The sequence below is a fragment of the Hyperolius riggenbachi genome, chromosome 5, assembly GCF_040937935.1.
Source record: "Hyperolius riggenbachi isolate aHypRig1 chromosome 5, aHypRig1.pri, whole genome shotgun sequence".
NCBI classification, from domain to species: domain Eukaryota; kingdom Metazoa; phylum Chordata; class Amphibia; order Anura; family Hyperoliidae; genus Hyperolius; species Hyperolius riggenbachi.
Window position 1 is genome coordinate 394,362,820 of NC_090650.1, and position 26,658 is coordinate 394,389,477.

The window sequence follows — 26,658 nt, forward strand, 5'->3', positions numbered from 1 at the left end:
TCCGGGTGTTTGATGTTGTGACAAGGCAGAATCACTTAAATCATGCAGTAGTTCAGGTACATCAGCACACCAGTCTTAAAGAGAATCTGTATTGTTAAAATTGCACAAAAGTAAACATACCAGTGCGTTAGGGGACATCTCCTATTACCCTCTGTCACAATTTCGCCACTCCCCGCCGCATTAAAAGTAGTCAAAAACAGTTTTAAAAAGTTTGTTTGTAAACAAACAAAATGGCCACCAAAACAGGAAGTAGGTTGATGTACAGTATGTCCACACATAGAAAATACATCCATACACAATCAGGCTGTATACAGCCTTCCTTTTGAATCTCAAGAGATCATTTGTGTGTTTCTTTCCCCCTGCAGCTCACTGAAGAGTTACAAGCTGATTGTTTGTTTACTCTTGCAGACAGCTCTGCCAGGTTGTCTGTAATTCTGCAGTATGTGACTCATCAGTATGTGATGACAGAGGATTTATCCAGCTTGTAAAAGATAAGAGAGCAGAGAAAAGCTGGCTAATGTAAATAACACACACGCACAGGGGAGTGTGCATAGAATAGAGGGGGCATGCATAGCAGATCACACTGAAGAGTTGGCAGCCTTCCAGACACAGGAAGACAAGTCCAACAGGGGAAAGATAAGCTGATTTATTACAGAGATGGTGATAGTAGAAAGTGCTGCAGTAAGCCAGAGCACATTATAATAGGTTTAGGAATCTGTAGGATGGTAGAAAACACAATGACATTTTTGTTACAGAGTCCCTTTAATAATTTGTGCAACGCACATTTATTGTGCACTAATCCACACATTTATCAGACAATTGTTTTAAGGGTCTCACAGGGTCCCCCTTTCTCAAGGCATGTGGATATTTGTGTGGAATAGTGCACAAGAAATGTACGATGCATGAATTATTAAGACTGGTGTGCTGATGTACCCAAATTACTGCCTGGGCGCCAATATAGCCGTAATTTCTATTATGTCCTATGCGGGTGCCTTGTGCGCCTAAATTTCCAGCGCCATTTTTGCCCAACTTGATGATTTCCTCCCAAATCCCAAAGACATACTAATAAGTCTATTGGCTTCCCCTAAATTGGCCCTAGACTACAGTGGACATATAGCTATGGTAGGGATTAGACTGTGAGCTCCTCTGAGGGTGAATTCGTGGCAAGACTGTACAACGCTGCAGAAGATGTTGGCACTATTCAAATAATAAAAAAAAAATAATAATAATAGTTGGAAGGCTTTTGCACTGCCAAGTGGGAACAGACAATGAGTACCACTAAGTACCAAGCATGTCAGGAACCTAGATTGATTTTATTTACTGCCAAGATTGACTTTAAAATCTTAGTCTGGGGTGAAAGGTATCTATAATCAAAATAAGGTAAATGGGCAAAAAAATGCATTATATTGATGGCTGCCTACCACTCCAGGTAGCTTCGTTTTGGACAGTTCAATAACAGGAAAAACGTAGGTACTCTGTGCTCTGATTGGTCATCTGTGGCAGCAATATTTGGCCTCTTGCACACTGCAAGTGATTCCGATTCAGATTCCGCTTTTTAATCAGTTTTTACATCCGATTCAGATTCCGATTTAAAGGTTGCTCCCTGCACACTGCAAATCGGAATCTGAATCGGATGTAAAAACTGATTAAAAAGTGGAATCTGAATCAGAATCGCAAGCAGTGTGCAAGAGGCCTTTAACTGATCTTTCCGGAGCTGACAGCTAGTCTTGCTCCTGTGTAGCAGATACCGAGGAGACGTGAGATCAAGCTGATAGATTCCAAAGGCTCAGCTTTGCTCTTAACACTTCCTACTTTAGCACATGACGATGGCCAGCAAATCAGAGCCCTCCAAATCTCATCACCTGATCAAACCAATCACATGCTCCTCCTTGAGTTCTGCCACACACAATCAACACTACAGAAAGCAAAGCTTGACCGGCTGCCGAGGGGCACTCAGAAGACAGAAACGTGCAGCAGTCCAAGCATTCACAGTGAAGAATGTCTAGATCAAAAGCACAGAGAAACTACAATGCGTAATTATTCTTTGTTATGGGAAGATCCCATGTTTCAGACTCATCTAATCCTATCTGACTTCAAATGAAGTAATAATTATCTTGAATTTTAGTTTAGCGCAGCGGATCAAAGTGAATTGCGGCTCTCCTGAAACTACAGATGCTGATTTGCATAGCCTGCTGAGAAGCCTGCAATTTGTGAGTTCTGGCAATCAAGACGCGGTAGCTGTGCAAAGCCACAGGAGAAATCAACCCACGTGTTACTCAGGCTGTGGAGCATCTCCTATGTCTGTCTGACAAGGATCAGGTTCTACGTGCATCAAGGCGAACAGAGCGTACCGTATATAATCAGCGATTTTATTCACAGAGGTACGAGGTGCTACAGCGCCCTCTGCAGTTCCCAGGAGATGGACAGGCATGAGATTAGGTCGGCCCACAAAATGCTCGCTACCGTCCTATGCAGATGACAGATCCACTTTAAAGCGGACCTGAACTCAGAACGTCCTCTCTGCTCTAAAAGATAAGCAGCAGCATAATAACCTTTAAAGAAAGAACATTTCTTTTGTTACAGCTGATACAAATCCTGCAATAAAAATGCAGTGTCTACTTCCTGCTTTCCCGGAGGCAGACATAAGTTAACATCCTGTGTTTACAAATTGATCTGCCGAGGAAGCCAGCTTGACACAGCTGAGGGATCAAGTTACACTTGTGATTAGTCAGAGATGAGAGGGAATTCGACAGGCTAAACTGTCTAAATGCATACAGGTCCACTTTAAATATATTATCAATCCTAAACCATTATGAATGGATCTTCCACCTACACTTCCGCAGACAAAACATTTCACTGTAATAACCAGAAGTGCCATGAAGCAGGACCGGGGCCTGGGGTGGCTCAGGGGGCCACTTGTATCCTCCAGGCCCTCTTTTTTTTCTGTGAAGTACAAAACAGTGACTAGATATTGCTCCAAACATACATTGCCAGTGCTGTGTGTGGGCGTGCGCCTAGCAGAGAAGCAATGCCTCGTCGTCACTAGCCTCATTCTTTAGCACCGCCTCTAAGCAGGTGTCTGGAATCTGAGCGGTGTGCACGATGCCGCAGCACTCACAAGGCCCGTCCCGGTTGCAGCGCCTGGCGCCTTGAGGGGTGGGGCTGTGCTGTGCAAGTCCTTGCCCCTGCTCGGTAGCAAGATCAAGTAAGGGTCTAGTGCAGTCATTAAGGTCAAAGTCTAAAGATGGGATTAACATCTCCACATCGTCGTCCTCATCTCTGCCGACGCTGCCGCTATCCAGCTGCCGCAGGGGGCTTTGGTTCTGGCCAGCAGCGCTCGACCTTCCCAGAGTAAACCGTACCCAACGCAAACCTTGAGTCATTCGGCTAAGTGCGCTGCTAAGCTGCTGGCGAGCTGGACTGATGACCGCCGGTTCTGGGGCCGGGGCGTCCCGCCCGGGGTCCGATGTACTGCTGCTGGATGTTGAAGTGGCTGAACTGCCGCTACCGCTCACAGAAGCCTCCACGGCTGAAGCAGGGGGCGTTTTCTGAGGCAGAGGAGCTGCCACACCTCCAACGGCCCCTTGCGGATCCCTCCTATCGTGTTCTCCATCGTTATCATCGGACTCCACAGAGAACAGGCCCCGATGCGTGCCGCCCCGGTCGTCTCTGCCAGCACCGCGCCCTGACGCACCGTCCCCGTCAGTGGACACCAAGGCCAGGGATCCGGAGTTACGCGAGCGCACAAAGTTATAAATTCTGTTCCAAATGTTGCTGGACCGCCTTGTGATCGGGAGTCTGATCGATGTGAAGCCCAGCTGAGACCGGACGGCTAGTCTTAAGTTTTCCAAGACGGAAGCCTGTGATACAAAAGAGAGAAGAATACAGAGATTGGTGCAATGAATATAAACATACCCCAAAAAATAAATAAATAAAAATGATGTGCATAATAGCCTGTTATATCAAACACTAGAAATAAAACGTTGAGATTATTTGGTGGTCTCTTATAAAGCCATCCTATTATTTCTCTGGTATGGTGCAAAAGATCCAAACTCAAAGCAAATAGGGTATCAATACCCGCAATTATCCCATTAAGTATGGTGGAATCCAAGGAACAACCCGTATATAAAATATTAAAACTACTATGAATCATCTGCTGTGTTGGCTGTTGCCTCAGCTGACCAACACTGAAGCACACAACCAACAAAGGAACAATACCCACGCAAGAGAACGGTCTGGTCTGTTTGATGAGAGTGGACATCTACACTACTGGCCATAGTGCAGGGGACAACAGCGTGGTGGATACAGCTGCAGGAGTAGCAGATTCTGTACTCCATTGTGTGATATGCTGGATATCATTGTTTTTACGTAAGTAACTTTTAATGCAGGAAGTTTCAATTAAAACATTTATTGCACCAGAGAGCGCTCTGCATTTGTTCTTTCTTCGCAGTATCTACCAGTCAGGGTCTCTGGGCCTGAACTAATTGTGCACTATAAAAGCCTTGTTGTGAGTGTTTAAATGCACGGAGGACGCCGTCCGCGCCCTCCGTGCAGGTCCGTCGGGTCCCCTTCCTGAGATCGCCCCCTGTGCCGATCACGACCCCACAGGCCGGGTCGGGCTCTCGTGTCGCTCCCAATATGGCCACTTTCTCTGGCCGCGGCTGCGCAGTCCGGCGAGTGCGGCTGCGCAGCTCTAGGGCCAACCCCCCGAACCACGCACTGTAGTGTATATCGGAGGGGTTGGCCCTAGAGCTGCGCAGCCGCACTCGCGGCCAGGCGGACTGCGCTGCCGCGGCCAGAGGAAGCGGCCATATTGGGAGCGGCACGAGAGCCCGACCCGGCCTGTGGGGTCGCGATCGGCACGGGGGGCGATCTCAGGAAGGGGACCCGGCAGAGCTGCACGGAGGGCGCGGACCGCGTCCTCCGTGCATTTAAACATCTTGCAGGTACTTGGCTTTTTTAGCCATTTTGGCCTCGTAAGTCCTTTAAGGACCAGCGCCGATTTCTAAGATCTGTGCTGGGTGGGCTCTACAGCCCCCAGCACAGATCAAATAACAGGCAGAGCAACCAGATCGCCCCCCTTTTTTCTCCACTAGGGGGATGATGTGCTGGGGGGGTGGTCTGATCGCTCCTGCATGCATGTGGGTGGCGGAGGGGGGGGGGCACCTCAAAGCCCCCTCCACGGCAGGATTCTCCTCTCCCTCTTCTCCCTCCCTGCCCCGGAGATCGGAGGCTGCACAGGAACGGATCTGTCCTGTGCAGCCTCTAACAGGCTCCTGCCTGTCATGTGACAGCGATCCCCGGCCGCTGATTGGCCGGGATCGCTGATCTGGTACAACGCTGCTACTGTTAGCAGCGTTGTAAAAATGTAAACAAAGCGGATTATTCCCGCTCGTGTTTACATTTAGCCTGCGAGCCGCGATCGGCAGCCCGCAGGCTATTCATGGAGCCCCCCGCCGTGAATTGACAGGAAGCAGCCGCGTTTCCTGATTAGTTAGCCTGCAGCCGGCGACGCAGATGTGCGTCGCTGGTTCTGCAGCTACCACTTTGCCAACGCGCGTTATGAGTGGGCGGTCGGCAAGAGGTTAAAGTGAACCCAAGGGAAGTGAAACAGAGGCTGCCATATTGATTTCCTTTTAAACAATACCAGTTGACTGGCAGCCCTGCTGATCTATTTGGCTGCAGTAGTGGCTGAATTACACCAGAAACAACATGCAGCTAATCTTGTCAGGTCTGACAATATTTTGTTCAGGGACTATGGCTGAAAGTATTAGAGGCAGAGGATCAGCAGGACAGCCAGGCAAATGATATTGCTTAAAGAGACTCTGTACTATAAAAAATAAATAAAAAGTCCCCTGGGGGGTACTTGCCTTGGAAGGGGGTAAGCCTCAGGGTCCCAGTGAGGCTTCCCGCTCCCCTGTAGCTACAGGCAATCCAGTGCTGGTTCCCCCGAAGCATCCCGCAATCCTCCCCGTCAAGGCTTGATCTATATACCTTCCCAGGCTCCAGCGGGTGGCGCTGTTGCGGCTCTCAGCACAGAAATAGACGATCTCTGTCGGGTTCGCTCTACTATGCAGGCACAGGAGACTTGCGTCTGCGCAGTAGAGTGGGCCGACAGCGATCGGCTATTTCTGCCCATCTCCGAGCGGAGAGCCGATACTGCGCCTGCGCTGAGGCCGGGAAGGTAAATATTTACATTCCGGCTGTTCGGAGGGGCACAGCGAGACCGCCGTGGGACACAGGAGGACGGGGGAAGCCTTGATAGGATCCAGAGGCTTCCCCCACCTGAGCTGAGTACCTCCCAGGGGAACTTTTTTTTAGTTACAGGTTTTCTTTAAAAAAGGAAATAAATATGGCAGCCTTTATGTCTCTCACTTCAGAGGCCCCTGCAGCGTACTCACAGCAGAGCTTACTCACCATTCACCTGCCTGGTCAGCACACTTTCTCCTTTGTCCTTCTGTCTTCATCTCCCCACTGGCTTTAAATAGATTTTATGTTGAAATCTATTAATCTAATTTCAGTGTGTGGCAGTAATAGATCCCTTTCGGTTCAGAATTTGATCAGAGAGGGATCTATCTTTTGGCTAAATCAGATGGCATTAATGTATGGTCACTTTTAAAAGCCTCTCTCTTTAAAGTGTACCTAAGAAGAAATATTTAAAAGATTTTATACTTACCTCGGGTTTTCTTCAGCCCCATGAGCACCGATACGTCCCTCGCCATCCTCCTGAGTGCCTCCGTTTGCCTGGTATCGGTCCCAGTAACCTGGCTCAGTCGCGCCAGTCGGCTCTACTGCACTTGCTTGGAAGGGGAATGCAGAGGTCACAGGGGGCCAGGAAAGGACACAGGCATGGGGCCAGAAGGGTGCAAAGCAAGACACAGTGGGATAAACAGGAGGACACGGGGACAGAAGGGGACACATGGGGCTTGATTCACTAACCGGTGCTAATTGATAGCGCCGGAGTGAACAGCCGCTTAGTGCTCCATAAGTAGCTTTGTGGGCACTAATAGCACAAGACTACCCACATCGCTCGCAGCGCGGTGGGACAGTAATAGTGCGCGGTGTGACGATAACCGCACCCGCTGCCTTGTAAAAGGCCGTTTTGTTTACAAGGCAGCGGGTGCAACGTTGTCGTCGCACCGCGCACTATTACTGTCCCGCCGTGCTGCGCGCGATGTGGGTGGTCCTTTATATGATAGCAACGCTTTAAGGGCTGGTCCTTTACTGAGTTTGCAATCATGAAAAAGGCAAGAACCGCTCGGGTTTTTGACAGGTGCAAACCACCTAACGCTGTGGTTTGCGCCTACTAACTGTTAAGGCCTCCTAACCGGCTTCGCGCCGGTTAGTGAATCGAGGCCCTGGTGGACAGAAGGGGACACAGAGGACAATTATTGGGGGAGAACATCTACAAGACGCTCCTGGAACATGGACACACCAGGTTTAGTATATATTTTTTTCCCTGGTTTTTGTCCTCTAAACCTAGGTGCGTCTTATATTCCAGAGTGTCTTATATTCTGAAAAACACGGTATATAGTATGGCTGTTTGGACTTCTGCATCTTTTAAAACTGAATTCTGTTATGCCCCATGTTATGATCGGACCTCTTTGTATTTTATCATTCATTGGTTCATGGTCTGGTTGAATTTTGTTAATTCATCTTCAATAAAAAAATTTAATGAGAGAAAAAGTATTAAAGTACAGTAGGATTAAATGCACTAAGGGCTCTTTCACACTAAGACGTTGCGTTTAATGCGACGTTAAGGTCGCATAAAGTGCCCTTAATGCAACGCATGTTAGCTTTGAAGTTGGACGTTACATTGAACTGCGTTATGCGTCTCTTGATTCGTACTTTGACGCATACTGATCGAACGAAAACGGCGCATGCGGCACATTTAAAAAAAAAAAAAAATCATTACTGAGCAGGTGGAAACATTCTAACGCAGCGAAATAAGAGTATATACTCCAACGCAACGCGGGCACTGAACAGCCCATTGATTTATCATTACTGTCAGTTATTCTGCGTTAGGGGCTGCTGTAACGTGCGGCTGTAACGTCACACTGTGAAAGCAGCCTAAAAGGTCTTACTTACCTTAGTAGAGAGTATTCCCCTGTCCCCCTCGCCATTCCAGTGCTGAGACCCCCCAAGCCAAGCAACAACGGCCAGCTGACGGAGCTCGCCTGCACTACAAAGCTTTTTCCACTGAGCCCGAGTGGTGACTCTACGCTACTCCACAGGTGCGAGTCATCCTATGCCTGCGCTGTGCGGTCATGCTAGTTCTCATACAGGGGCGCGGCCACAAGCTCTGGGGTCTCAGCGCTGGAATGGTGAGGCATTGGAGGAAGCTTCTGGAGGATCCGAGCACTTGAGAAAGGGCCTCTGCCCAAAACGTTGTGCTTTCTTGTGTGCTGTATTACCGCTATGGATTAATAAATATCTCATTGTATACTACATGTTGGAGGGGCGAGTCCTATGTGGAAGTTGGAATGTTTGGATCCGAAGGCTTCCCTCTACTGAGGTATCTACATGCTTACCCTAAATCTCTGTTTTCCCTGAAGAGATCGATAATGGAATGAGAGTATTTGACAGTGTTAAAATGGTCTCCTGTTGCACCAGTTATTAGAAAGCTTATTGTGATGGATAAAGATACACGCAGAATAGAAGATACTCACCTGGCTGGGGGAACATACTGGGAAATCCTCCACAGGTGGGATTAAGCCCTGAGCAATTAATTGTCCGTAAGAAGGAGGGGCCTCTCGTCTCAGCAAATCAGCCTCCACCCGGGACAGCTGCGTCTCAAACGATCTGAAATAAAGAGAGAAAAGAAATGGCCATGTGTTATTAATAAAGCAAAAGCAGAGAGAGAAAAATGACCAAAGATTTAAATAAAGTCAAGCATATGAGCAACAAACGCTGGACAAGCTGGCTTCTGGTGCACTTGAACTCCAAAAGTTTTCTTTTTAAAGAGAACTTGAAACAAGGAAACTCACTTCAGGTTTCATACATACCATATTTTTCGGACTATAAGAGGCTCCTGACCATAAGACGCACCTAGCTTTAGAGGACAAAAACCAGAGAGGAAAAAATATATACAAAACCTGGTGCATCCATGGTGAAGGGGCATCTTGTGGATTATGCCCCCTTTGTACCTCATGCCCCCTTGTGTCCTCCTCTGTCCCCCTTTGTGTTGTCCTCTATGCCCCTTTGTGTGTTCCCCCAGTGTCTTCCTCTGTGCCCCCTTGTGTCATCCTCTATAGCCCTTTGTGTCCCCCTCTATTCCTCTGTGTCCCCCCCCCCTTGTGTCCTTCTCTATGCCCCTTTGTGTCCCCCTGTGTCCTCCTCTGCATGGGCACAGTACAGGGAGTCCCCGGCATTGTTTATTGGCAGGCGTTCCCTGCAGTTGGACTATAAGACGCAGTGAACTTCTCCAATTTTGGGGGAGAATAAGTGAGTCTTATAGTCTAAAAAATACAGTACCTATGCAGAGGGAGGGCTCTGGATACCATAGAGCCTTCCAGGTCCTCGGTCCTTCTTAACATTCCACCTATGTCTCCTGTTGAATTTCCGAGTCTGGCTGTGTCTTTGGGATGCCTCGGCAGGCGTGGTGCGCTCTACGAGTAGCTACTCATAATAGAAATTTAAACTAAATAGCCTTGCCCGTGGTAGAGGGGGTGGTAACTTACCTATGCCGCCATCTGTAGCCGATGCGTTCCATGGAACTTTACCACTTCCTCCTTCAAACCCGGAAGGAGTGGAGTTACGTGGACCGCATCAGATATAGGCAGCGACATAGGTAAGTTAACCCCACCCTCTGCCGCGGGCAGTGCTAGCTAATTTAAATTTCGATTACGAGTAGCGCACACCACTACTCAGAAGTGCTCACATTCCCAAGTGTTTTCGAAGATATGCACATCAGTACTGCGCAAGCGCGGACAGAGGTGTTTGATATAGGTCGAAGAGCTTCACCAGGGCACATAGGTGGAATGACCGGACAGAAAGAGGGCCAGGAAGGCTCTATGCAATCCACAGCCTTCCCTCAACTTAGGCGAGTATCATTTTGTTGGAATGCTTTATGTTCTCTTCAATTAAAAGGTATTTCTGGGCTCTCTTTTGTAGCATGGTTAACTGCATTCCTTTACTTTGCCTGTGTGAAGTTCCATTTCTCAGATATTCCAAATGAAATGTAAATTATATGCAGCTTGGATGCAAATTAAATGTAAATTATATGCAGTTTGGAGTTAAGCCAATCAAATGAACTTTCTGACAATTTTGACAGGCCTATTTCTGAGCTGCGTTCAAGACTGAATTTTTAGCATCTCATCAATCATTGTATGACTGTGTAGAAGTGCTATAGAACCAGATGTGTTTATTTTGTTGTCTGGCCTACCCAGTCGCCTGCTTTGAACTCAAACAAGAATTTGTGGTGGAAACTCATTGTGGTTACATCCAAGAAAGAGGCGAGAAATTGGAGTTAACTGAAAGTTTAAATCCTACCACAAGTGTATTTGTGCATATAATTTATTGCAAGTAAGGCCCGGTTCACATTAGCGTTCGCTATCCGGATTTTCCGGATCTGATCCGGACCGCATACTGTACAAACGGAACGTACGTTCCGCATAGCAATGTAAAGGCTATGCGGACGTTCACACGTGTCCGTTCCGTACAGTACGGAGCCGGATCGGATCCGGACTCCGGACTCTTTTCCAACATGCGCTATTTTTTGGGTCCGGATCTCCAGCCCACGCACCCGGACCGGAGCCGGACCTGAGCCTGACAGCACCATCAGGAACACAGAAACCAATGGGGAACGGAAGGCACAGAAGGCACAGAACACACTGCCTACAAAAACCTGACGTTCTACCCCACTTCCTATGCGTATCCGAGCGGCCATTTCGGATGGGGACACATGGGCCAAGCATGTCTGGAGTGGAGCAGCAGTGACAGACGTGCTGGAGCGGTTTGGCAGTATGTCGGGAGGTGGAGGTGAGGCCTACAGCGGAGGAACCTGATTCTACACGTGCACCTTCTGCTGACCCCAACATTTTTTTTTTAAATTTCGCTATTTTTTGCCCACGGATCCGGATGGCAGCCTGATGCATGCCTGATACAAACGGACCGGATCCGGATCGGAACCGTACGGTTCTGATCAGGATCAGGTCAGGATCTGGTCTGTTTACTTGCCAAAACGCAAGTGTGAATGGGGCCTAATGGTCTCCTTATAGTTTAGGAATTGGCGACTGAATGGTTGAATAACTCACCCGTTCACCGGATAATGGTCATTATTGTTAAACCCCACGGCATGGACAGCATGCAGAAATTTTTGCTGCAAAAAAACTAGTCCATATAATGTAATATGGGCAGCACTGATTTACTAAATAGCGCTCTTGTCTTGCACTGTTAAACTCATGGTTCAAATATTGGCCAGGACTCTATCTGCGTGGACTTCATGTTCTCTCTGTGTTTGCTTGGTTTCCTCCAGACACTCTCCTAGCCACATCCATACAAGCATGGCTATGCTGCCAAAAACTTTGCAGGGGCCCTGAGGAGCATGAGTCGGGGGAGACCAGGTGGGGGTGGGTGGCGTCAGTGCAATTGCCCAGATTGCCCCAATAGTAGCGACTGCCCTGTCCAGTAAAGCCTCTGGACCATCCAGAGGATTCCACCTACTGAGATAAGTATCTAACTTCCAACTACTAGACTTCCAACTACTGAGATAAGTATGTAACTTTTACCCTTCCAACTACAGGTTCTGTTTTAAAGTGTACCTGAGATGGTGCAAAAAGAAACATGTATACATACCTGGGGCTTCCTCCAGCCACCTTTGGCCTAATTGGTCCCTCGCCATCCTCCTTGGATCCTCCGCTATGGTTCTTGGTAATTTGGCTAGTCGAGGCCAGACGGCGCAGTCCCGACAGCAAGAGCGTACCTGGCCAGGCCAACGCACTGCACCCCGACTGGCCGGATTACCAGGAGCCGTAGCGGAGGACCCAGGAGGCGAAGGAGGACTGCGAGGGACCGATTAGGCTGAAGGGGGCTGGAGAAAGCCCCATGTATGTATAATTTTTTCCTTCAGCGCCATCTCAGGTTCAAGTCAAGCTAAAAAGTCATACATTATTAGGCTGGAGCTGAAATCTACATTAAATGTATTTATATTAAACATACAATTCATTTTCCACTTCTTTTCAGCTATTTTGTATTTAATGCAGAGGCAAGAGTTACCAACATTTGTACATTATGGTAGTGTTCCAAGGTTGGAATCCTTTTCCAGTCTACCAAAACTAAAAGAAAAACTTTAAAGTTTTGGCTCGGACCTCTACCAAACCATTATAAACCTTTTCACTGACCTGCGTTCAAACATGCGCAGAGAATACAGCTTGCAGGTACATCCCAGCGCAATGACCAGCAGCAGCCCACATATGAGGCTTCCAATCACCGCAGCAGTTATTACCCGGGTGGGTACGATCACCGGACAGTTCTCCTCGTCGCTGCCGTCCCCGCAATCGTCCTGCGAATCACACACCCAACTTTCAAAGACACAGCGGTTATTTTTACAGTGAAAGTTCCCCGGCTGACAAAAGAAGCAATTCTTTTCATCGGACCCGTTGGGGCAGTGATTCTGGTAATTGCAGCGGTCCGAGCGGGGGTAACACACTCCGTTCCTGGAGCAGGGGAACTCGTCTTTTTGGCACATGGTACAGTTGAGTTCATCCCTCCCATTGGGGCAGTGCCAGTAGCCATCGCAACGCTGCTGTTCCGTATAGCAGCCCCAGTTACCGCCACAGGGGATTTCCCACGGCAAACAGAATCCGTCCACTTGATACGTTGCGTTAAATCCTCGGGCCGCGCTGACCTTATCGGCGCAAAAATGCACCCGTATCTGTCCGGAAGATGAAACGACCGTAAGGGGAGCGTGGGAATCAAAAGCAGTCAAAACACGCAAAAGTTTATGAGAATTTTCTTCTAGGCCATCATATATTTTCACATAATCTCCGTAGCCGGTGCCGTCCAGTTTAAAGTCCGTGAATCGCAATATGACCTTACGGCGGTCTCCCGTGTCTATGAGCCACGTGCAGTTGCTGCCGGGCGGATAAAAGTCAGGATAGTTGGGCGAGCTGAAGGCCCCGTAGAAGTATTTTAGGGACTGCCCGCAGGTGGGGACGTCACAGTCAATCTCGTCCCCCAGGTCCAGGCAGTCGATGTTGCCGTCACACTTCAGCGTGTTGGGGAGGCAGGTGTAGGCTTTGGTGAAGCGCGACAGACACTGGAACTGAATGGGGGAGCAGGGTTGAAAGGAGAGCTCGGTGGGGTGGCTGAGCTTGGGGCAGAACTTCTCGTCAGAGTTATCGCCACAGTCGTCCAGGTGATTACATTTCAACGATTCCAATATGCACTTTCCATTGTCACAGTGGAATCTGTTCCGCTCACATTTTTTCTTTCCTTAAAGAGAAGGGGAAAAAAGGAAAGCAAATTAGCACTGAAACAACTTACTTATGCAGAATAACTGGTATAAAAAAGTGAAGGCACAAAATACTGAGGCTAGGGTCACACTTGCCAAATATCGTGGGTGTTTTCCGCAACGCAAACCACACAATGTTTCCAATGCGCAATCGCTGTGCACTGGGAGCAATACGTGTTTTTTCCACAGCGGGGAAAATGCTGCTTTTTAATCGCACAATGCGTGCAATTTCCTATTGCCAACAGGTCAGCTGTTCTCAGCTGGCTCCCGGCCAAGAGTGCAGATTCGGACCCGGGAAAATGCTCCCGGTTTCCCCAAACACCGCGGAAGTTTGGGCATTTCATAGGCACCCAATAAATCAGTTCTACACGATAAAATAGCAAGTGCAAGGGCTGCTCCCTAAACAAAGTGCGGCTACAAATTGCAGGAGCCTTGTCTATGGGGCACCAAAACTTCTGTGGTACGGGTATATATCAGCGAAGGCAGCGCAAATAGCATAGAGTGTGCAATGGTGGGTGAGGTGTTGTGCTGTTAGGCATGGGTGGGGTGAATTAGGGTGAAGCATGAGTGGGATTCGGTTAGTGCTACGCATGAGTGTGTGTGTGTGCGCGCGCGCATGTGTGATGTCTGTTAAGGTTAGGCATACGTGGGGGGGGGGGGGGGGGGGTAGGGGTGTCAGTCAGGGTTAGGCAATGGTATGGGTTGGAGTGGGCTAGGCATAAATATAGGAAAATCTCACAAGAATAGGGTTAGGCAATAGTAAAGTGTCGGTAAAGTTTACTGATATTTACAGGGGCACGACAATGAAAAACTGTAAATTTTAAATATGTGCAGACATATACAAATAAGAAGTATGTCTCTTTCAGAGTAAAATGAGCCATAAATTACTTTTTTCCTATAATGCTGTCACTTACAGTAGGCAGTAGAAATCTGACAGAAGTGACAGGTTTTGGACTAGTCCATCTCTTCATAGGGGATTCTCAGCAAGCCTTTTATTCTTTATAAAGATATTCCCTAAAAAGGATTTAAACAATGATGCTTGCCAGCTTCCCTGCCCCCCTCACAGTTTTTTTGGCAGTTGGACAGAGCAACTGCCATTCACTAAGTGCTTTTGAAAATAAATATATCCCTGAAAATCCCCTATAAAGAGATGGACTAGTCCAAAACCTGTCACTTCTGTCAGATTTCTACAACCTACTGTAAGTGACAGCAACATAGTGGAAAAGTAATTTATGGCTCATTTTCTGGAAAAAAAATGTACTTATTTGTATGTTTGCACATATTTTAAATTTTACAGTTTTTTGCTGTAGTGCCCCTTTAACCACTGCCCAATAGTAGAATATCGGTAATTTACAGATATTCTACTATCCTGTATCTCTGGTGCCCATTATTCTGATGTATGCCAAACGACTGATGACATGCTTTGATGCCTTCCAGGAAATCGTCGTGTTTTAAGCTTGAATAATGTGAAAAGAGGTTACAATTTTGTAAGTTTTATAATAATATAATAATAATCCGAACATTTGTATAGCGCTTTTCTCCAGTCGGACTCAAAGCGCTCAAGAGCTGCAGCCACTGGGACGCGCTCAAGAGGCCACCCTGCAGTGTTAGGGAGTCTTGCCTTGAACTCCTTACTGAATAGGTACTTGTCCTAGCCAGGATTCGAACCCTGGTCTCCCATGTCAAAGGCAGAGCCTTTAACCAGTACACTATCCAGTCACTACCGTCTGAGTCCCCAAATGGAAGGAAACTCCTCCATATCCTATACTATGTGTATCTCTATGCAGCTTTGTGGTTTTATATGATAACTGGTAGACTCTGGTAAAGGAAGAGCGTTAGCAAAAGGAAAAAAAAAAAGGTTGGGGACCCTAACACCTCCCTGCACTACAAAACTGCCATACTCATAGATTACCTTACTTCCTGTGTGGACAGGAAATGATGACACTCACAGTCACAGATGTGGACATGGCATTACTACAAATGCAAGAGACTTTCTGCCTACTTTTCTACAACCTGTACAGACACCATCAGCTGCTCCCAGAGATATGTGTTCCAGGTAGGGGTCCCTAAAGTGAGCAGAATCTCCCACAATGCCGTTCTCCTTAGAAATCCTGAGCCCTGCAGTGTGAGGCCTAACTCGAAAACACCACTGACAGACATCCCATACTCTGAAAAGCATGGCTCTGTTGAATGAGCAACTCCTTTAATCCCCAGCAGATGGAGATGTAACACCTCTTACCAGTAAACCTGCACAGGACAGAACTGTAAGCAGCCAAACATATTGTACATTGCATTTCAGAAGGCTTGTGTTTCCAATGCGCTCTTTAGACTGGGAACGCAAATACAAAGTGGGCCGAAATTGGGCTCTGGGACCAAGTCGCGGGCTGACCTCAATGTTTAGTGGCCACCTCTCTCCCTGGTGTCTAATGACCTCCTCCGACCCCTTTACAGTTCCCTGATATTTAGTGGTCCTCCCTCACCTATACAATTCCCTAATGTTTAGTAGTCCTCCCTTTCCTATACGGTTCCCTGGTGGTTAGTGGTCCTCCCTCCCTCCCTCATCTATACAATTCCCTAGTGTTTTGTGGTCCTCCCTCTCCTATACAGTTTCCTGGTGTCTAGTGGCCCCCCTTCTATACATTTCCCTGATATCTAGTGCTTTCCCCCTCCACATATGGCTTCCCTGCTGATCTAGGGGTAACCCTCCAATATAGCTTCTCTGGTGGTCTTAAGTGGGCCAAATATAATGCAAAGTGGGTAAACCACCTGAGGGCCAAATCTGATGGCTCAGAGGGCCAGATTTGGCATGCATTCTTTAGACCTTATAACACACTACATTAGATCAGGTAAAAAAGTGTTTATCAGCATTATATACAGCATGGGCCACTCTATCAAAGATGGCGTTTGCCAAGCATCCCCTATTGTATGTAACATCGCCTCAAGTACCCCTTGAGCAGAGCACTTTACGATAAGTTTTTGTTTTTGAAAGTGTTCTGCGGGGTGGCTCAGGGCATAGACTGTTCACCTGTTTGTCACCCAGGACCACTGGAACGTTAGATCAGAAAACAGCAGAGTTCTAAACTAATAATCACATCGCTGGCACCGCTAGATGCAGCACTAAGCTAATGCGGCCGTAATTGCAGCTACCTCTTGTGCACTTCCCTCTCTTGCTCAATTCGGTAAGATACCTTCCCAATCAACAATCGATCAAAAAACAATACAATTTAGATGGAGAAGGTCATCATTTATAACAGATTTGTGACCGATTTTACATTTTTAAAGAGACTCTGTAACGTCAAAAAGATCCCCTGGGGGGTACTCACCTCGGGTGGGGGAAGCCTCCGGATCCTAATGAGGCTTCCCACGCCGTCCTCTGTCCCACGGGGGTCTCGCTGCAGCCCTCCGAACAGCCGGCGACAGACCCGACTGTCAGTTCAATATTTACCTTTGCAGGCTCCAGCGGGGGTGCTGTGGCTGCTCTCGGCTCCGAACTACACGGAAATACCCGATCTCAGCCGGGTCCGCTCTACTGCGCAGGCGCCGGAAACTTGTGCCTGCACAGTAGAGCAGACCAGACGGCGATCGGGTATTTCCGTGTAGTTCGGAGCTGACAGCCGTCAGAGCGCCTGCGCAGGAGCCGGGAAGGTAAATATTGACGTCATTATTCTCGGAGGGCTGCAGCGAGACCCCTGAGGGACGGAGGACGGCGTGGGAAGCCTCATTAGGATCCGGAGGCTTCCCCCACCCGAGGTGAGTACCCCCCAGGGGATCTTTTGATGTCACAGATCCTCTTTAAGAAAGCTAGTTTTGTTCCAATATAAGATCTCCGATATTGATAGTCTACTTAGATAACAACCTTGCGGCAGTAGTAAGGAACATAAAGCAAATAAAAGAAAATAATATTAATATACCTTAATAGAAGCAGTAGAGTGTTGTACCGCGTTAGCCATGAGTAAAAGCAAAAAGTTTTGAATCAGGATAATACCATTTATTGGCTAACTTAGAGATGGATAAACAGTGAGTTTTCGACTTATAAAAAGCCTTCGTCGGACTGGTTCCTGACCAAAACTGAAAAACACAGCATATATATATATATATATATATATATATATATATATATATATATATATATATATATATATATATATATATATATATATATATATATATATATATATATATATATATATATATATATATATATATATATATATGTATATATATATATATATATATATATATATGTTACGGCCAGAACCCGAAGTTTGGCCACTTCTAGTTCTGGCCGGCCACTTCGGGTTCTGGCCGGCCAATGCGCGAAGTGGCCGCTGCGCTGCGGCCAATGTTAGAAATGGAATGATTCCTCTGACATTAATGTATCTTCTGGCCGCAGCGCAGCGGCCAAACGTAGAACAACTTAGTTAATTTAATGCAATTCAGCCGGCGGCAATGTAACAATTCAAGCCGCCGGCTTTTTCTCTGCATCTCTCTCTCTCCTTCTTCCCCCCCCCCCCCCCCTCCCGCCTCTCTCGCTCTCTCCTATGGGCAGCCGGGCGGGGACACGAGTGTCCCCCCGGAGTCGTTCGTCGCGGCAGGGGAATCCTGCCATTCTTGCAGAGCCGGTGCTGGCAGAAGCGATGTCTGCAGCCTCCCCGCTCTGCTTTCCTGGTGCGACGAACGACTCCCGGGGACACGTGTGTCCCCGCCTGCTGCCCATAAGAGGAGGAGAGAGAGGCAGAGAAAAAGCCGGCGGCTTGAATTGTTACATTGCCGCCGGCTGAATTGCATTAAATGAACTAAGTTGTTCTACGTTTGGCCGCTGCGCTGCGGCCAGAAGATACATTAATGTCAGAGGAATCATTCCATTTTCAACAGTGGCCGCAGCGCAGCGGCCACTTCGCGCATTGGCCGGCCAGAACCCGAAGTGGCCGGCCAGAACTAGAAGTGGCCAAACTTCGGGTTCTGGCCGTAACATATACACTGACATACAGAGGAGAAACATTCTTTAACAAACATAAATGTAATTAGATGCCTCAACTGTTACTGAGGAGGCTTTCCCAGGCATCCTGGCTAAATTGATAAGATCATTGGTTCAAAACTGTACAAGATGGTTTAAACAAGGACTCTAACTTCTTGTGCTGGTGCGATGGGTTTTAAATGCCATAATTCTTTCAATTTTAATTTTTCTATCTTTTCATTCATTTTTGTGTCATATGCTGTGTAAGATGGTATTCACTGACACTATTCATTTTATTTGCTTTCATATGCTGGCTTTAAAGGCCACAATTCTCTTAAGTTTAGAATTAATGGTGCATGTAACCAGGCCAGTTACCATTTGAACTCGGAATTTACGATGTCTCCCCATCACCAGAGTCTGCTTCATGTCATGTTGATGATTCTATTGATCTTATCAATTTAGCCAGGATGCCTGGGAAAGCCTCCTCAGTAACAGTTAAGGCATCTAATTACATTTATGTTTGCTAAAGAATGTCTCTCCTCTGTATGTCAGTGTATATAAGCTGTGTTTATCAGTTTTGGTCAGGAACCAGTCCGACGAAGGCTTTTTATAAGTCGAAAGCTCACGGTTTATCCATCTCTAATGGCCCATACTCACGGGCGAGAAATGTGGCCTGTCGCCAGCACACGTGAGCGTGTGGGCGACAGGCCGGCGACAGCTTCTCGCCAGGTCCCTCCGCGTACACACGCGGAAGAGGGACCAGCGGCAAGGCGGAAGCTGTCGCTGACGTTCCTCCTCCCCCCGCCGGAAGCTCCATGTACCTACATGGAGGTTGCTGTCGCTAGTCCGCGTACTCACGCGGACTAGCGACAGTTGCGGCGGGGGGGGCAGCGGCGACTGTCGCCATGCGATTGAAAGTTTCAATCGCATGGCGACATGAGCGGCGGGCGACAGTTCGGGGTGCGCGCGTGTGCGACGGCCCATACTCACGGGCGACAAAAGTCCCTCGTGAGTATGGGCCATTAGTATACCTTAATGACATACATTATAAAAAGTTGAGTCCCTAAGGTAACCATTTTTTTTTATAAAGAGACACTGAAGCGAAAAAAAAATTATGATATAATGATTTGTATGTGTAGTACAGCTAAGAAATAAAACATTAGGAGCAGAGACATAAGTCTAATATTGTTCCCAGTACAGGGAGAGTTAAGAAACTCCAGTTATCTATGCAAAAGAGCCATTGAGCTCCACAACATTCAAAGTCACAGAGAGCTCTGTCTAAGCTTGTTATCTCAACTGTCAGTCACTGTATTTTCTTTTTCTCTCCAGAGGACAGTTCAATAGTTCACTGGCCTGCTCTTTAAAATCATTGAGAATGCCGAGTAGTGTGTAAACGGCAAATCTTAGAGAATGATGCAATGTTATAAAAAAAAAACAACAACAACACTATATAACTGAAAATAAAAATGAGAATATTTTCTTTGCCACCAACGTTCTAGTAATTATCCGTACTACACAACCAATTCATTATACTGTATCAATTTTTTTTCCCCGCTTCAGTGTCTCTTTAAATAGGTCACTTTTTTTTTTTTACAAGTGTCTTATTTTGGCAACTGTGGGAGTGGGGGGGAATTTAGAGGAATTTATTTTTAGATGTTCCCCCCCACACTTTTTTCCTGTGTACTGACAACAGTACACAGGAAATGTGTGTGTTTTTACTTTGTTTGTTAATGACCACCGGCATCTCACTGATGCCGGTGATCATTGATTACAGGCACTTTGATTGGGTTTTGGAACGCATGTTCCCATTTACTAATCAGTGTACTAACAGGCAGCGATGAGAATGAGTATTAGAGCATGCACGGCGGGCAATCATGGAGAGGTTTGTTTATCTACGCCCCTGGTGCCAAGATGAAGTACCAAGGAGCGTAGATATACCATTGCAGCTCCAACAAGAGGTTAAAGGGAACCTGAAGTGAGAGGGATATGTAGGCTGCCATATTTATTTCCTTTTAAACAATACCATTTGCCTGGCAGTCCTGCTGATCTTTCAAGCATCAGTAGTGTCCGAATCACTCACCTGAAACAAGCACGTGGATACTCTAGTCAGAGGAGCACCTAATCTGCATGCCTATTTAGCATAGGCTTCACTTTTTCAGTACTGTTGCAATGCTATTGCAATGCAGCCTGCACAGTGTGAAATGACCCTTAGAGGCAGAGGATCAACAGGATAGCCAAGAAATTTGTATGGTTGAAAAGGAAACATGTCAACATCCTTATCCCTCTCACTTCAGGATCCCTTTACAGCGGACGTGAACTCATATCTTCCTCTCTGCTCCAAAAGATAAGCAACAGCATAATAAACTTTAAAGAAAAACATTTATTACAGCTGATACAGATCCTGCAATATATCTACAGTGTGTCAACTTCCTGCTTTCATGGAAGCAGACATATTGTTAAAATCCTGTGTTTACAAATTAACTGCTCTGCCGTGGCAGAGAAGATTCCAGAGCTGACACAGCTGAGGGATCAAATTATAGTTGTGAATAGTCACAGATGAGGGGCCATTAGACAGGCTAAACTCTCTTAATACATACAGGGTGCAATTCTCTAGGTTTTCCTTCTGTCCTGTGCAAGAGTTCAGGTCCAATTAAAAACAACCACTGTATGAGCCAGAAGATGCCAAACCATTCTCAGAGGACCGTTTACAGCAGAAAGAGGAGAAGAAAAATAAAAAACAACCTCTGACTGTAGGTCTAAAGTTTAGTCAGACTTGAATTAGTAACCAAGTAACAGTCTTCTCCGCACACTTCCATTCTGCAGAGCCTGGGAACAATTTTCATTTCAAGGAAGCGCAGAACGCGAATGCCTTCCCCTCAGCCAGCTAATGCGCAGCTTACGCAGCAAGGAAATTAGGCAGCCGATTTAGCACACTGAAGTCTGCTCCCAGGCAGGCAGATGTCACTGGAATCTATGTGGAATATTCTCAGAGTGCAGCTACTTCATGCATTGCAAGCAGCAGAACATGCTGATGTCAGCTTAAAAGAAACCGGAGATTAAAAAAAAAAATTTCATACATACCTGGGGTTCCTTCCTACAGCCTGATCGCTTCTCTGTGCCAATCTCCGCCTCCTGGATCTTCCGTAAATGCTCTTAGTATCTTCGGAACATGCGCGGCTAAGCCACGCCTGCCTGACTCCGTCGTCTGGAGCTCTCTGCGCAGGCACAGAACTCTCCTGGCCGCAGCCGCACTGCACATGCGCCGACTGGCTGAAGATACCGGGAGCCCTTATGGAAGATCAAGGAGGCGGAGGATGCCTGAGAAGCGATCGGGCTGAAGGAAGCCCCAGGAATGTATGATTTTTTTTTGGTCATCTCTGGTACACTTTAAGGCCTGGAACCCACTGAAATCCGCAAACGCAAAACGCAACCGCTAGCGTTTTGCCTGAGCGGTTTGCAAGCGGATTCATGCAAGTTTTCGGTCGCGTTTTGCAACAGTGTATTTTTTTGCTCAGCGGTTGTGTAGCGTTTTGCATTTCGCGTTTTTATCCTGATTGGTCCTGTGAATTATTTTTAATTTTGTTACAGTGTGCTGAACCGCAAAACGCTAGCAAAACCGCTCAGTTTAGGTTTTGCTGAGCGTTTCCGCTAGCGGTTCAATACTTTACATTGAAGCGCTAACGCTGCCAAAATGCTGCAGGTCCTGCGTTTGCGTTTCTGGGAAACGCAAACGCTCCTGTGGAAGTTGCCCCATCCATTAACATTAGCCCAGCGTTTTGGCAAACTGCTAGCATATCGCAGTGCTGCCAAAAGTGCTCCTGTGGGTTCCAGCCCTAAAGGACAACTGAAGTGAGAAAAATATAGAGGCCGCCATTTTTAATTCCTATAAAAAAACAAAAAAAAACAGTTGCCTTGCTCTGACTTCTGCAACATTTTACAGAGTGCATAGTCATGTCACTTACTGTGCCTCACAGGAGCTTACAACCTAATGACTACTATAGTTATAGTCTACTAGTCCCTACTGTAGTCTAAAGGTGCGTACACACATGCGACTATAGTCGTTTGTAACGATCGTTCCCCGATCTTTACCAACGACGATCGTTACAAAAAACGAACCACCGACTATTAAGGCAAACGACGAACGAGCCAAATCGCTACAAAAGAAAGTTCTGTCTCGGCGGATTTTAACCAACGACGATCGTTTGCAAAAGTAGTACATCGTTGGAAACGATCGTTCGTACTAGGCTTGACATGCGCATTTCACTATTTCTCCATGGAACTTCTCATTTTTATGCGCAGGCGCAATAGTTGCTTTCTGTGATGTAACGTTCGTTCTAACGATCAGATCGTTACACACATTTTAAAACTATCTTTACTTAGGTCGTTCTTTCATCAATTAAAAGTTCGTTCGTCGTTCTTAACGAACGATCGTTGTCGCATGTGTGTACGTAGCATAAGGCCTCTTTTGCAAGGAATTAGCTTACCAATATGTTTCGAGGGACCAGTGGGAGGAAACCTTAATACCGGAGAGCATACAAACGCTACAAAGATCGTGTCCCAGCCCAGAGCAGAGTGCTGGCCTTTAGATTTGAGGATAACTAAGTGTGGCATGCAGATTTTCTTACCTGGCGCTCCTTCCATTCCCCGCAGTTTTTCAGATCCCTTGCTGACCTGCTGATCCACGCTGTTGTGCCCCCAATTAAAGTTCGCAACCGGTTCAGTCATGGGCTACTGTGCATGCGCGGCCATGTACCCCCTCAATTGGGCTCCTGCGCAGCTGCAAGTTTTATGAATGCTGCCGGCCACATGAGCGCAATCAAAGAGAAGCGCATGTCTGGAACAGAGCATGTGGTGACAGCAGCACAGCGGACTGGGAGGTCAGTGAGAGACCTGATAGACTTTGGGAGGCTGGAAGGAGTCCCAGGTATGTAAATAGCTTTATTTCCCACACTAAAGATTACCTTTTAAAAACATCCATGTAAACTAGGCCTTAGTCCTCTGCACTGAACTTTCCTCCCACATCCCAAAAGCATACTGTACTGTGTACTGGTTCCCTGCAAAAACTGGCCTTATACAATGACAGGGTTTAGATTGTGAGCCCTTCTGAGGACAGTTAGTGATGTGACTATGTACGCCACAGGTGTCAAACAAGGCCCGCGGGACAAATGTGCCACCTCCCCCCTCCAATCTTTAACCGTGCATCATTGTAAGCAGTAAAAGAATGACAGCACACTGCCTTCTCATCTTCTGGTTGAAACATTGGCCTCAATTCACTAAGCTTATCTCCTGTCTTTAATAACGTTTCTGGTTGAAACATTGGCCTCAATTCACTAAGCTTATCTCCTGTCTTTAATAACATTTCTAGAGTTGTTACCACAGTGATAAGTCATGTAGTATTCAGGAAACTTTTTACCTCAGGCAAACCTAAAGTAAACTCTTCTGTCCTTGAGTTAACTCTTCAATCCTTAAAATAACTCCAGAGTTAAAGACAGGCTGTTAATTAACTGCGTGTGAAAATAACTACAGAGGAGGTAACTTAAAGAGAACCCGAGGTGTGTTTAAAGAATGTTATCTGCATACAGAGGCTGGATCTGCCTATACAGCCCAGCCTCTGTTGCTATCCCAAACCAAACTAAGGTCCCCCTGCACTCTGTAATCCCTCATAAATCACAGCCGTGCTGTGAGGCTGTGTTTACATCTGTAGTGTCAGTCTCAGCTGCTCCCCGCCTCCTGCATAGCTCCGGTCCCTACCCCCGTCCCTTCCCTCCAATCAGCAGGGAGGGAAGGGATGCAGGCGGGGACTGGAGTTCTGCAGGAGGCGGGGAGAGCAGCAGACTGACACTATAGAGATAAACACAGCCAGCTCTGACAAGCTGTTTGTCAGCAGCGTGGCTGTGATTTATGAGGGATTGCAGAGTGCAGGGGGACCTTAGGGGGGTTTGGGATAGCAACAGAGGCTGGGCTGTATGGGCAGATCCAGCCTCTGTATGCAGATAATATTCTTCAAACCCACCTCAGGTTCTCTTTAAAGGGACTCCGAGCAGTGCAGAAACTATGGAAAGATGCACATCATTTTAAAGCACTCTTTCTCCTCTTTCCAATGATATATAAACCGCCACCCTACGCCTTTTAGTTTTCGCTATTTTCGCGATTGAAATTGCCGCGACCGCGATTTCGATCGCGAAAATAGAGAAAACTAAAATGTGTAGGGCAACGATTTAGGTGTCGTCAGAAAGAGGAGAAAGAGAGCTTTAAAATGATATACATCAAGCCATAGTTATATTGTATTACACAGGGCGACTTTTTGTCAAAGTCAGCAGCTGCATTCAGCAAAATGGAGCTGCTGACACTGGGGAAAGTGTCGTCCTGTGTAATACAATATAACTATGGCTTGATGGATATCATTTTAAAGCTCTCTTTCTCCTCTTTCTGACGACACCTAAATCGTTGCCCTACACATTTTAGTTTTCTCTATTTTCGCGATCGAAATCGCGGCCGCGGCAATTTCAATCGCGAAAATAGCGAAAGTTAAAAGACGTAGGGTGGTGGTTTATATATCATTGGAAAGAGGAGAAAGAGCGCTTTAAAATGATATGCATCTTTCCATAGTTTCTGCACTGCTCGGAGTCCCTTTAAGGAATGAAGAGATGAGATAACTCTCTCACTGTGTGGAGGTAAGTTTTCTCTTGCTTATTATCTCCAGCATGATCTTAGTGAATTTAGGCCAATCAGTTTGAGCTAGGTTGCATGAAGCAGTTAACGGCACATCAATAGGGGAAGCAGAGGTTAGGAAAGCACCGGGGTCTTCGGGCCAGATGGACCCTCTCTCAACTGCAGTATTAGCTCATAATTGATCCTGTGCTGGTAATCACCTCTATAGATGCTGTGAATAGTAGGAATTATTAAGTTGTCCCCCCCCCCCCCCTTCTTGCACCTCTGACGCAGTGGTTGTCCTTGGCAGGTTTTGCTGCGCCGTATCATTTGTTATGTATAGAGAGTTTGGGGGACCCAATGTAAAACTTGCCCTGGGGCCCATAGCTCCTTAGCTACAACACAAAGAGCAGTGCAATATTAACCTTCTCCAGCACTGCATCGTGCCTCTGTTTTTCCCAACAGCCGCACGCTCTGTGCTTTCATACCTCCAGCCAGAGGTATGCAGCATAGAGCGTGTCGCTGTCAGGAAGATCAGAGGAGACTCGAAGCAGCGCCGGAGCAGGTATATATTAAAGTGTAACTGTCGGGCATAAAATCAAAAATAAATTCTTTATTTTTATCTGGTAAACAAGTAATAAGGATGCTAACCAGGTAATCCAAACGTTAACATCACTATTACTTCCTTGTTGATAAATGATCACTTCCCAGTTTGCCTGACTCTTAATTGGTACACACAAAATTTGGTACACACAAAAGTTGCAAGGCATGCTGGGTTGTCCTTTTTTTCTTCTCTACTTTCCCCTCAGACTTAACTAATGCAAACTGATTGGCATGATGCCTCTTTCCCTCCTGTTTTCCCCTCCCACACCCCTGTTCCTCTCTGATTAGCCAATATTTCTCATGCTGAGACAATACACTTTCTATTGCAGAGACGGGTGGGAGTGCCTGAATACTGGCAATGCATACACAGTCAAGCAGAGGAGAGTAAGGGAGGACATGACATCAGGATTGGCTTCAAAATAGCCACAGTTAAAATGGAGAATCCCAAGAAGGATTTTCTTTTTTTCTGTAGGAAAATCACTAAAATCAACACGTGGACAGTGCAATACATATGTTATAAATAGAGCAAGTATTTATCTACTTATATATGTGTTGTTGTTTTTTTAGATAGTATGGCTGACAGCTCCTCTTTAAACTGTTACGCTGCAGAAGGGGGAGGAGTGGGCCCTCCACGGTCGCTATAGTTACACCACATAGTTTGAGGCAATAAATGTTAATAAGCCATTTGGCCCATGACTTAAGTTTTAGATTTTGGACCCTTATGTGATTTAATTTGACTCCCCTGCTGTACACTATATGTGAAAGCCCTGCAGAAGAGGTCAGCACTATGCAAACACTTCATTATAATAGCAGAAAACCAAGAAGATTTACTATTATCAACCAGTATGAATGTTATATCTGTGTACATCACTGTACATTTCTATCCATATTATAGGGAATTACTCACCCACTGGAGACCCTGGGAGGTGGACATTTTCAGCATGCTCACCGTTGGCACCATTTTCTAGGAGAGAAAGAAGAGAAATGATTTATT

General features: G+C 46.6%; 1 protein-coding gene across 1 annotated transcript in view; it reads right to left on the reverse strand.

The window, feature by feature from the left end:
- Positions 1-1,699: 1,699 nt before the first annotated feature.
- Positions 1,700-26,658, reverse strand: part of LRP12 (LDL receptor related protein 12) — a 74,902-nt gene continuing 49,943 nt past the window's right edge. The window contains exons 3-6 of the mRNA XM_068234909.1: positions 26,572-26,628; positions 12,342-13,434; positions 8,670-8,802; positions 1,700-3,860 (exon numbers count right to left, since the gene is read on the reverse strand). Of these exons, the coding sequence (XP_068091010.1) occupies positions 3,015-3,860; positions 8,670-8,802; positions 12,342-13,434; positions 26,572-26,628 (2,129 nt within the window). The 3' untranslated portion in view covers positions 1,700-3,014. The remainder of the gene's footprint in view (positions 3,861-8,669; positions 8,803-12,341; positions 13,435-26,571; positions 26,629-26,658) is intronic.